We start from the raw sequence: 12377 nt of genomic DNA, 5'->3' as shown, positions 1-12377 counted from the left end.
GCCTTCTGCAGTAGAAGCACCCAGTTCTGACCACTGGACCACCAGGGGATTCCCCAGAGAACCCTCTTTCGTATGCAAACGTTTGTGTGTTTGTGCATTATTCTGAGAAAAGTCCATACGATAATCAGATTCTCCAGGGGCTTTGTGAGGCCTCCTGAGAGCCACGTTCTGGCAGCAGGCCGCCTTTATTTTAGAGACGAGGAAACAGCACGTGAGAATGCAGACTGTCCAAAGGCACTTGGTCTGGTGATGATTTGACCAGAAAATCAACCACGAGACTTCTTTCTAAATTCCGTGCGTGCGTGTGTGTGTGTGAAATAAATCACGTATAGAGAAGAGTGCACAAAACAAGAACGTAGACTTTAACAAGTGAACATCTGTAGAGGCACCAACCAGGTCAGGAAATTGAGCCGGACTCTAGACTGCGCCCAGGTGTCCCTTCCAGATCAGATGCCACACTCACCCCCCCCAGCCGATATCCTTGTTCTTTTCTTTACGGTTTTATCATCTATATATGCACCCCTAAACAATATGGATCCGTTTTCTCCGTTTCCATCTTTATATACGTGCAGTCGTACTGTTGTGTTCTTTCGTGTCTTGCTCCTTTCACCAATATTGTTTTAAATATTCATCCGTGTTCGTGCATGCCGTTGTGTTCATTTTCACTGCTGTGTGATATTCCGTTGTTTGATTATATTGTCATTTATTCATCCGTGTTCTGTTATTGGATGTGTGATGATTTGTCATTTTTGCCTGTTATGAACAATGGTTTCATTGACATTTCATACATGTCTTATACATAGGTTGCACGTGCAACTCCTAGAGAAAGCCTAATATTTATTAAGCTTTTGTAGGAAACAAAATACCTAGTTCCGTAAGGAAAAAGTGAAGAAGAATTCTCTTCTCCCACCCCTGTCCTTAACGACGCCTTGTGGGGGAAGAAAATTCTTTCAAGTAAATTCTCTACGTAGCCTTAGCATGGGTTCCCATTGTCCCCAAACCTGCAGTCCAAATCAGAGCAGTCGTTGAACCTGGGTCAGTCCAGGGCCCTCTGCCCACCCTACTCCCCGGATCGCTGGGACCAGAATCTCTCCAGGATGGGACCCGGGAGTCTGTGTATTTAACCAGTTCACATGCGGTTCCCCCGACTGGGGGACACTGGCTTCGCCCTGATGGATTGATGGGGCGTGGATCCTTGGTCGGGAAGAGATTTGGAGAAAGTGTACCTAGGATTAAAATCTCGGAAAAGTGGCCTCAGAAGAGTTAATGGAGTAGAAAAGCTGAGGGAGCTGGATTTGTTTAGCTTGTTTAAAAATAAAATCTGAAACATCATTAAATAGTTGTTTGCAAAAGGATGAAAGAGTTTCAGAAATGAAGAAAGAAATATTTGCCAAGTCAGAGGTTGGAGCTGATCAAGAGGAAGAAACTCCTACTAAAATCAGACACTGAGCGTTTACTAGGCACCCCGGGGCTAAGGAATAAAGGCTGTTGTCCGTGCCTTGAGGGAGCTGGAGACCGGGAGACAAAACTAGCACCCGCTGAGCTGGCGCACAAAAGCCGGGACGCGATATTTCATCAAGTCTAGACTGTGGGCTTCAGTGGAGGTGAGTGGGCGGGCCCTCGGGGACTGACAGCGGCGAGAAGCCCAGAGAGGTCACCTGGAAAGGCTTAAAGAGCCTGCAGGGTCCCTCGGGCTTTAGAAGGCAGCCTTTCCAGAGGCGGATGGGATGACTGCCTTCTGAAGCAGTGGCATCCATCGTTTTTTATTGTGATTCCCCAGTAAGAAATATATTTTATATCACCACCCACTACACACTTAGAAGTTTCGTCGAACGTTTAACCTTATTAAATATTATGCATCTGATGTTTAAAATTTTTTTTCTACTTTATTATTTTTTTTGATGTTGGATTAATCCACTAAGAGGTTAAAAACACTGTTCTAAGGGAACCAGGAGCCCAGCGTGGAGGCAGAGCTGAGCCTGCCCTGTGGAGGGAGTGCCAGCAGGGGGAGGGGGTTTATTGATGTGCTGGTGGTCTCCGGAAGCCTTCCTTGATTCCAGAGTATGAGTGAATTACTTTGGAATGTTATGGCAAGACTTCACACTTCATCTGTCCTGTGATCTACTTCTGACACTGTTACCCGAAAACCGGATCCACCTCTTGGTGGATGTCGAGCCAATAGACACAGCCAGGCCGAAGATCAGGAAAAGGAAGGATTCCTTACTTCCAGTAAGGAGAACCCCGGGGATCTCTCCCAAAGCAGGATCTCCCCCAACAGCAAAGTGGGGCAAGTTTTATGCTCAGGTACATGCATATTCATGAGGGGGCTTGAGCAGAGGAGAATTCAGCATAGAACTGGGGCACAGGTCAACTAGTCCAAGCTTTAGTTGATTGAAGTCAGGAGGGTCAACATCCATCCTCCTCCTGGGTGGGGGCCTTAGTTCCTGCAGAACTCAGAGATACATTATTATGTCTGTCCCTTGAGGAGGAACTAGGACTCTGCTTTATCACTGCACTGTTGTTTGACTGCCTTTTCTCTGTTTCCGAATTCCTTTGTTCCCTTGGGATCATTAATCACTGAGACCTGTTCAAGGGCAAGCATTATGGCCAGGCTTAGATCACAAAATGGCTTAGGTCAGAACGGCTTCTCTTATGTCAGGAAAGCCATTCCTGGTTCTCTTTCTCCGGGGACCCCCTAACCTGTCTGCTTACAGCCCCGGATGCGGGCGGGAGTGGAGGGTTCTGTCATACCAACACCCAGCTCTTCAACTTCCCTGACAAAGTGGGTGTCCAGCGATGCAGTTCAGTTCTGACCCTAATGCCCTGGAGTTAGCATCTGACCCCGCAGGTTAAGGTCTCAGCCCCACAAGAGTGCTCCCACTTCAGATGCCAGTTTCAGGTCCTGGGCCAACCATGCTTCTCACTGGCCAGCTATAAAGCCCAAGGGTCCCACAACCCCCCTCCTCAGGTGTTTGTTTGTTTGTTTAAAATATTTATTTAATTTATTTCGTTGCGCCTGGTCTTAGTTGTGGCAGGCAGGCTCGCTGGCTCTTTAGTTGAGGCATGCAGACTCTTAGTTGCGGCATGTGGGATCTAGTTCCCGGACCGGGGATTGAACCTGGGGCCCCTGCATTGGGAGCGCAGAGTCTTAGCCGTTGCACCACCAGGGAAGTCCCGCCCTCCCCAGGTTTGATGATTTGCTTGAACAGCTCACAGAACTCAGGAGGGCACTTCCCTTACTATTGTCAGTTTATTATAAAGGATACCATTCAGGAGCAGCCAAATGGAAGAAACGCATAGGGCAAGGTATGGGGTGTGTGCGCGCATGCGTATGGGAGCTCAAGGCTCCCATGCCCTGTCCTCGGCACCTTTGTAGCCGAGCGGGGACCCTGGACCCTCCCCGCGACAGACCCCTCTCCCGTATCCTCTGCCGTAGCTCCTCTCTGAAGTACTCAGATAATGGTATCTCCTACACATTGCCTGGGCTTTTCAGATGCTAAGAAACCACCACCAAATGGAAGAACTACTGGATGATCTTGAGCACACAGCCCCCAGACCTTCTGGTGCCTAAGCCGCCCACCGTCCAATCAGAGAATTGTGCCCGAACTGATCACATACCCTGGGACGCCACCCCTCCCCACCCCCGCCTTTAAAAATGCTTTGCTGAAACCCTTCAGGGTGTCCGGGGTTTTGGGGGGCACGAGCCACCCTTTCTCCTTGCATGGCCCTGCAATAAACCTTTCTCTCCTCAAACTCCCGACATTTCGGTTTGTTGGGCACGAACTTGTGTCCGGTGACGGATCCACGTGTAACTAATTTTAGAGCGCCCCTGCAATCAGATTTTTCTCTGCGCGAGTTGAGGGCCTTAGCGGCCCTGAGAAGGAAAATCCTTTCATGTGGCCTTTCTTTGCTTAGGTGCTTTCAGTCAGTCCTCTGAGATTTAATATCCTTTTGATCTGCCCAATCCAGTTTTAATTTGGTCAGTTTAAATTAGGGAAGGATTTTAAGAGGCAACACTAATAATAATGCTGCGTTTGGGATAATGTAGGTAGGAGTAACTGGTCCGAAATGTGCTTCAGTAAACTTGTTTTGTTTTGTCGTGGCTAGTAAAATGCAGTGGGGGGAATAAGCTGATCTGTTTCTTGGTGTTTGCTACGTTTTGTTGTTAAGTAAACCTTGCTATTCCACTAACGAATGCTTGCACCTTGGGCGGTATGTTTGTTTCTTCCCCTTCAATAGGAAGCCTGATTTGTAATTGAAGAGAAAACCTAATGTCTTCTTTGTGAGTAAATTGATTGTTGTAGGAGAATTGGGGATGATTTGGCCCAGACACACTCTTTCTTTGTTAAACAGTATTTAGAGAGCCTTCATGTGAAGCTGTGCTGTTCTATCTGATAGCCCCTAGCTACTGGCACTTGAAGTTTAAAATTAAAATTAAAAATTCACTTCCTCAGTCGCATTGGCCACGTTTCCACTGCTCAGTAGCCACGTGTGGCTAATTCGAGACTGGCGTTTGGGGCCAGATAATTCTTGGTTGGGGGGAGGGAGCCATCCCATGCATTGTAGGGTGTTTAGCAGCACCCCAGGCTCTACCTACTGGATGCCAGGAGTGTTCTCTAGTCATGACAGTCAAAACTGTCTGTTGAGATTGCTAAATGTCCCTTGAGGGGCAGAGTCACCCCTGGTTGAGACTCACTGGCCGAGTGGCTACAGTTTTGGACAGTGCAGATATAGAACATTTCCATTATCACAGACAGTACTGTTCTCGAATAATTCCTAGCACTGTTTGGTGTGGCACATTTTATAGATTAAACCTTTTAAGCTTTAGAGGAATCCCAGTGGTCATCCACTTCAAAGCTTTGGGAAACTGAGGCAGAGAGGTGTTTTTTTTCCAGGTGACTTCAGATCCATAGCATGTAGGTGTCCATCTAAAGTTCTGGACTTCACGCAGCCTAGAGGACAGACTTGTGATTTTCATTCAAACCTACCTCATGCTTGCTGTGTGCTTGCACTCAGTGATGGCAGAAAGAAGGAGGACTTCCTCCTTCATGCGGGAAGGAGGGAGTCCTGAGAAATGGAAGACACCCCGCCCTGAGACTCTCAGAGAGGCAAATTCCTGACTTGAACCCTGGGTTATACCTGTTGCACTCCTCCCCGGCCTGTGGCTTTCTGTAAAGCCCTGCCTCTAGGCTAGGGTGGGAGGGGTGCTGGGGACATCTGGTGGCCTCACCCTTGCTCTATGAGAGGGCACAGTCCTGTTGGGTTTCCCAGTTCCATGAGTACAGAGAGACGTGAACACGCTTCTGGCCCCTGGAAGACTGCGGTCCTTTAAGAGTCCCTCTTGCTAGCTTTTAAATGTCCAGTCTCCTTGCGTCTTCCTGGAAGTAGCCTGTGGCAAAGCCTTCAATATGAATTACTTGGAGATTCTTATTTTCGGGGTCACAGGGAAGCAGCCAGCCCTGGAGACCTGTCTACAGAAAGCATTGGGGAGGGAAGAAGATTCTCTTTCAGGGTGGTGGTGTCCACAGCTGGAGAGGCCAGAAAGTAGGCTTAGCAAAGGCTGGGGTGGGGATGTGTCTGGAGGGCAGGCTGGGCCTGCAAAGTTTCCCAGGGGCTTTGATGTGTCCCAGGATCTCCTCCCCCTCGATGACCCCCCCCATGCTTCACACACCTCCCATTGACTCTTCTTCCATCACCGAGTTTATTCTCTCCACTGCTCTAAAATCTTCAGTGGTTCACTGCTGCCTTTTCACGTTGGACAGTTCTTGGTACTCAAGGCTCCTTTTGCTCTTCTATTACCTTCTTTCCCTTCTAAGAGTAGAAACTGGTTTTTGTGCAGCTGAAAGCTTTACTGTTACTGCGGTTTGCAGAATTATTCTCTTGGGGCTGAGGGTCCACAGTGGTGGACACTTTGCTCAGAGCTATTTGATGTGGAATAGTTTGCTCAGGAGGAAGTTTAGTTTCTGGTGATACTCTGTTGAGTCGGAGGCCTAGACGACTACTTGAAAGCAGCATACAACTCAAAATTCCAAGTCCAGTAAACAGGCCAGGAGCAGCAACTACCAAAGCAGATGAATGATCGCATGTGTAAATCCTCAGGGAACCTTGGGCTGGTGGCTGGTTGGTCCTGTAACATCAGGAGCCCAGTGAGCTGCTGACCAGGTCCAAGGTCAGTGTTCTGCGGTGGCAGCTGTCAGGTTTAGCTGGAAATAAGCTAATGTGTAAACTGGCCTCTTGGTCTTTTTAAGTTGCTTCATCTTCCCCATTTCAGTTCAAAGAAGTTGCTTTTCTTTCAGAGTTTGGTGACTGGCTTCTCCTTCATCGAATTGTGGATGTTTTCTTTTGGGAAACCGGTCTTTTTGGGTGTCTCCATGGTGAAGGGAAAGGTATTTTTAAAGTCGTGCATTTGGGGGCAGGTTCTGATCTGAGCCATGGGAGGCTTGGGGAGTGGGGAGGACCAAGGTCCCGCCGGCTGCATGGCCGTGGCCGCTATATTGCTCACTGGCTCTGCATCTCCCTTTTGCTCCACAGACCAACGAGTGGAACAAGAATGATGACCGGCTGCTGCAGGCCGTGGAGAACGGAGACGCAGAGAAGGTGGCCTCGCTGCTGGGCAAGAAGGGGGCCAGCGCCACCAAACATGACAGCGAGGGCAAGACCGCGTAAGCTAAAGAGATTGGCTTCTGACGGCCGCCTCTGGGTTCTCAACCCATTCTCTGGAATTCCCGGGGTCCCTGGGGGAACTTTGCCAGTGCATCTATGGGGACTTTGTGAAATTACTGCCTCTACCGCACCCCGCATGTTAAAATATATGAGAGGATATTGTAATCCAGTTCCTTTCTCTTCAAGGTCCAAATTACATATCTGGGCTTTACCTTGAATGGCCACATTTGCTCCCAGGTGTGACCGGAGATTTTGCCAGAGAAGACATAGCACCAGGCTTGCAGCCAGTTAACTGATAGGTGGGAAAAGAGTTCTGCCCCAGATTAGAAACAGCATAAAAGAGAAAGTAATTTTTTCATAACCCTCAAATCTTATTATTTATAGTATTATTTCTTATGAAACCCCTTCCTTCACATAGACCTGTAATTTTGTATAAATTTTGCTTTATGATTTGCCATATGTGGTACTTTTGTCCACCATAATTAAAACTATATATTTAAGTGTGTATGTGTGTGTGTGTGTTTGCTTGTTTGTTTGTTTGTTTGTTTGTATCCATCCTTACTCTGGTCGTACTGTAGAGAGATCTTTAGACTTCTAATCTGGACTCCATCACTTAGGAGTTGTGTAGTCCTTGAATTTCAATTTCTTCATTGCACAGTGGAGATGACAGTATGCAACCGCTAGGGCAGTTATAAGAATCGAACAAGATACTGACTTTGGTTGGGTGCCCCCAGGAGCAGGCTGTGAGGTGAGGATTTGAGTGTAAGTAGTTTTTATAGCCCGTGATCCCAGGAAGTGCACGGTAAGGGAATGAAGCCTCTATAGCATGTTATTGACACGATACTGCTCTGGGCCACCGAGACTCATTCCCACTAAGGACCTCTGGGAATCTGTTTAGATTTAGAGCAGGGTGTGGCCCACTGTCTTTGTAAATCAAGTTTTATTAGAATGCAGCGACACCCATTCATTCAGCATTGTCCGTGGCTGGCCCACAAAGCCTGACGTATTAACTAGTTTGTTTACTCCAGGCTTAAACTATGCCCAGAGTTATCCCACCCGAGGGGTAAGGAAACTGGGGTATCTATTCCTGATCTCCTGTCCCTCCCAAGGTTGAGTGCCTCTCCTAGGGGCCGTAATGCTCGTGGCCAGAACACTTCCAAGACGTTGAGGAAGGGGCACCTACAGCCACAGACACCGTGTGTAAAGAGCTGCGCAGTGCCCAGCCCACAGCAGACACTTGATAAAGCCAGCTCCCTTCCTTTCTTGTCCTAGATGAGTGGTTCTCAATCCTGGCAGCTCCTGCATTCGACTCTCCTGGGGTGCTTTTCAAACATGTTGATGCCATGCCCACCCCAGATGTTCTGAGTCGTTTGGTCTAGGGAGAGGCCCAGGAATCAATGTTTTTTAAAGTATCCCATGTAGGTTCAACCAGAGAGAACCATTCTCTGGAAACTAAACTAGATTGACTCTAGATTGAAGGCTAAGTATCAGGCATGACTGGAAAATTGTCAGGAGAAAATTGTCACATTTTAGCATACTTTGCCAGTTAACCCTCTTCCCGGCACCCAGTGGATCCCGTAGTGTAGACTCTGACCCTGTTGTTTTGGGAGCCGCAAGAGAGCTTAAGGGGCTGAGCTTTGTGTAGAGACCAGGCTAGTTGGTACACAAAGAGAAGAGGGATGCGTTGTCACGCAGGTCGGAGTCTGGTCCTCTAGGAGCTGGGCTTGTCCTCCGTGCCCGTCACCCCAGGTTGAGCTCCACCTCACAGCCTGTTTGACTTCCTCCTTGGCCTGTCTCAGGTGTGAGGACAGGGCCATACCCCCGTGAGCTCTGACTCGTTAGGATGCCCAGTAGTAGGTGGGCTTTGGGTGTTGGCTAATATTTTGTTGCATCAGTTGCCTACTCGGCCTTATGTAACTTTTAGTTCTTATCACTCTTGCACTCTAGGTTGTAATTTCCTTGCTAGAAGGGACTGTGACCTTGTAGTTCACGGCTATAATTATATCATCTAGCCAGCTCAGTTTGTAGTAGATAGTCAATAAATATTTGTTGGATGAGTCAGTTAACCTTTTCCTGTGATGCCACATTTGGATTCCGTGCTCTCTGAGCTACAGTGGCAGAGGCCATACTCCTAAGCCCGTCCTGAGGCTTTTGGCTGTAGGCATGGTGCTTTCGCATTACCCTTTGTACCACTCTACAGCTTCCCTGGCTCCTGTCCTCCTCCCAGTCTGGCTCTGCAGGTGTCTGCACGAGATGAACTTCGTAGCCATCTGAGAGAAAGGGGAGGGAACTGTTCCTGATAGTTCTGTCCAAGACAGTACTCACTAAAAGAAGATTAAAAAATTTAGATTAGTGATTTCGCCACAATTGTGATCACCTCGATCCCTTTGTGTCTTTTGTTAATAAGACATTTATTATGTATAGAATAGATGGCCAGACTGTTATTTTCTATTCCCTCTCTTTTTTAATTGTAAAATACACACATCATAACATTTACCATTTTAACCATTTTAAAGTATACAGTTCAGTGACATTAGGTACCTTCATAATGTTGTACAACCATCATCATCTAGTTCCAGAAATTTTTCATCACCCCAGGAGGAAACCCATAGGCATTAAACGGTGACAGTCCTCGACTTCCCCTCCCGCTCTCCCTGGCAACCACTAATCCGCTTTCTGTCTTTAGGAATTTGCCCATTACGGATATCTCACGTAAACGGAATCATACCATACACACGGGGCCCTTTGTCTCTGGCTTCTCTCACTTAGCATAATGTTTTCAAGTTTCATCCTCATTGTAGCATGAATCGGCAGTTTATTCTGTTTTTTTCAACTGTAGAAATGCACACGGCAGTTATAAAAAATCACCACCTCCATTTGGAAGCTGATAAAACTAAGGCCCACATGATACATCTCTCCCTGAACTAACCCTAGAACCAGTTCTAACATCTCTACCTTTGCACTTACAAGCCACTGTCGTTCCCTTCAGTGACACTGAGGTAGAAAACTAGAGGAACTCTATGGAAAAGGAAGAGAGGAGGTCATTAAGTTTTCTGTGCAAGATTTTCCATAAGTCATCATCTGCTAACGTTTAACTTTTCTACTTGGGCTATTCCTTTTGATGATTAAAGTTATCAACGGATAACTATGAGAATTTAATTTTCAAAGGCACCATGGAATTAAATCTATCTGGCTTCATATTTTCATTCACATCTAATGGCCCTAGTATTGAGAAGGAGGGGTGCGCTGCGGCGTTGGAAACCATCTCTCCTGTCCCTTCTGGACCTCGTCATTCTGCACAGCCAAGTGCTCTGTTGTGAGCCCCAAGCAGTGTTGTTCCCTTGGCTTCTCACCTTGGAAGTCTGCACTTTGGGATTTGGGTTAGTCCAGTCTGTGCGTTCCTGCCCGAGTGTACATGTGTCTCCCTCAAGCTGCGGCGACTTTGCAGTTCGTGCGCCAGTTCTTTCCCACGGGCATTTGGTTTGGTAGCAGGTGAATTGGGAACCTCCTAGGAGCAGTTCTAACTTCACGGCGGGCCAATGCAGTGTGTCCCTCCTGCCAGACGTCTTGGCTTCACCAGCCCCGCGGAGCTCGCAGGGCCAGCATTTGTCGGTGGACGCGTGTGGAATGTACTGCATTTGTCTCCAAAGGGTAAGACTAAATGACACACCTAAGGTTAGGTCCTTGGCAGGACTTGGCCTCATTCTCTGCCCGCTCATTAGGGTTTACCCTTTGATTTATATACACCTCCATATCAGAATTAATCTGGAGGCCTATTTTCTAGGTAGCTTTTGTGATAACCCGTTTTGTCATCTTGCTCAGTGATGCACCATGTTTTCCTATTGCCTGACAGCCTAGAGTCCCGATTTTGGCTTTCAAGGGCCTCCCCATGACCCTGCCCTTACTTAGCTGTTTTCTCACACATTCCTTCTGCTGGAGGTGGCGCTGTCTGCTCCCTGCCCTCCCCTCCCCTCCTATAAGACCATTCAGGTGTTGTCCCAGGTTCTCTGGTCCAGAATGCCTTCCTCCCTGATATTCTCAGTCCTTTTTTTTTTTTGATTCTTCTTCTCTTTGAAATACTAGAATCTTGCTTTAGAACTTGATATTGTTACAACAATAGAAAAGTCTCTACAGCTTAAATAAGATCTGTGTTTTCTGAACGACTTGAATCCTGGTCGCTCGCGTTACCCCCTGACCATCCCCACACCCTGTCCTGTGGAAAAACTGGCCGGTCCCTGCTGCCAAAAAGGTTGGGGACCGCTTCCTTACAACACAGAAGGTCCCTGAGGACAAGGATCGTATGATTTTAGTGTTTGTGTCGGTCTCTCCCACTGTTCCAGGCATAGAAGAGGCATTTGGCTGGTGTTTGTGGATGTGAACTTTTCAGCATGGTTCTAATGGAGAAAACACTCTCTTTCTGCTGGTACTGTCTCACGGGTAAAGTTATTAGGGGTGAGTTAACTTGGGGGTTCGAGAGGCAAAAAGCTATCCTGGTGAATGTCACAACTTGACACTTGTCTCTCCCAGCTTCCAGTGAACTTTCAGTAGAGAAATACTCAGGCTTCATTACCTAGAGAACCAGACGACCCAGAAAGTCCCAAGAATGAGGCAGCCATCTCGGCAGACATTCTCCAGAAGCCTCCGTAACCCAAGGTCAATAACCAGATGGGTGGTTTGGTAATTCTTCAGACTTTTCCATTCTTGCTGGAATATTTCCTTTAGGGAGAGATAAGAAACCTTGTCTGAAAATTTTCTCCCTCTAAAACTGATCAAAGAGGGGTTAAAAAAAAAAAAAGCTGAATGACTGGAATTCACTTTGTGAAGAGTAAAAGCAGGGTGGTGTCTGGGGTCAGAAGAGAACAGAATAGAGCAGGGCAGAGAGCCACGGCTGCAGGCTGTGTTTGTGGAGTCAGGCTTGGCTTCCTGCGACCCCTCCATTCTCTTTCCACCGTGGAGGTGAGGAAGGGGGAGGATGCCATTGCCCTAAAACCTCTCACCATAGAGCAGTCTAATTGTTTCAGGATGGTTTCCCCTACATTTGGATGTGCATTTCATTAAAGTTATGTGTGTTTGTTTTAGGAACAACCAGACTAAATAAAATCACTGCTGGGACTGTAGTATTTGAAGAAATACCACCCAGCCATGTGTGTATAGATAAATATATATATATATATATATGTTGTCTGTATCCATAGCCCGCGTTTCAGAAACCTGATCTTTTTGGCTTTGAAAACAAGAACTGGTGCTAGTATTTTTAGATGACTCTGTGGAACTTACATGTAAAATAGGGGAGGTCGTCCTTGAATTCTGCAAGTCAGGACAAGAAGGGGCTCCTCTGGTGGGTGACTTGTTGTACTTTTGACTCTTCCTGTTTTCGCAGAATAGGGATGGATACAGGGTTTTCTCAGTACAGTCTTGGAAATCAAGTCATACCACCTGGTCACCTTCCTCCAGTTCTTCCCGCACAGCTGTCAAATTCATTTACCTAAAACTGCTGTATATTTTATGTCATTGCAGCCTCCTTCCCAGCAAAATGACCTTCCAGGCAAAACCACCCTGTGTCTTGTCTAAATCTTGTTAATGTTTGGCAGAGGGATGAACTGAACGCTATAATTTCTATATAGCATATCTGCTCTGCTTTTGGTCAAGTAGATTTTCGAAGGCGACATAACGTCTGTTCCTGTCTTGCAAATGTGCCCAGATGTTTGCTTCTA

General features: G+C 47.1%; 1 protein-coding gene and 1 long non-coding RNA gene across 12 annotated transcripts in view; one reads left to right on the top strand and one right to left on the bottom strand.

Moving 5' to 3' along the window:
* LOC125964003 (uncharacterized) overlaps nucleotides 1-12377 on the bottom strand; it is a 223063-nt gene that overhangs the window by 77571 nt on the left and 133115 nt on the right. The window lies entirely within an intron of this gene.
* Nucleotides 1-12377, top strand: part of RAI14 (retinoic acid induced 14) — a 147085-nt gene that overhangs the window by 87724 nt on the left and 46984 nt on the right. For 9 of the 11 annotated variants that reach the window (XM_049708000.1, XM_049707998.1, XM_049707996.1 and 6 more), the window contains one exon: nucleotides 6532-6662. In XM_049708000.1, the coding sequence (XP_049563957.1) occupies nucleotides 6532-6662 (131 nt within the window). Of the gene's footprint in view, nucleotides 1-6253; nucleotides 6387-6531; nucleotides 6663-12377 lie in introns of those variants that run through there. The other 2 variants (XM_033421292.2, XM_033421300.2) reach the window with 2 other exon arrangements.

The sequence above is a fragment of the Orcinus orca genome, chromosome 3, assembly GCF_937001465.1.
Source record: "Orcinus orca chromosome 3, mOrcOrc1.1, whole genome shotgun sequence".
Classification (NCBI taxonomy): Eukaryota; Metazoa; Chordata; class Mammalia; order Artiodactyla; family Delphinidae; genus Orcinus; species Orcinus orca.
This window is presented reverse-complemented; position numbering and strand designations above follow the sequence as displayed.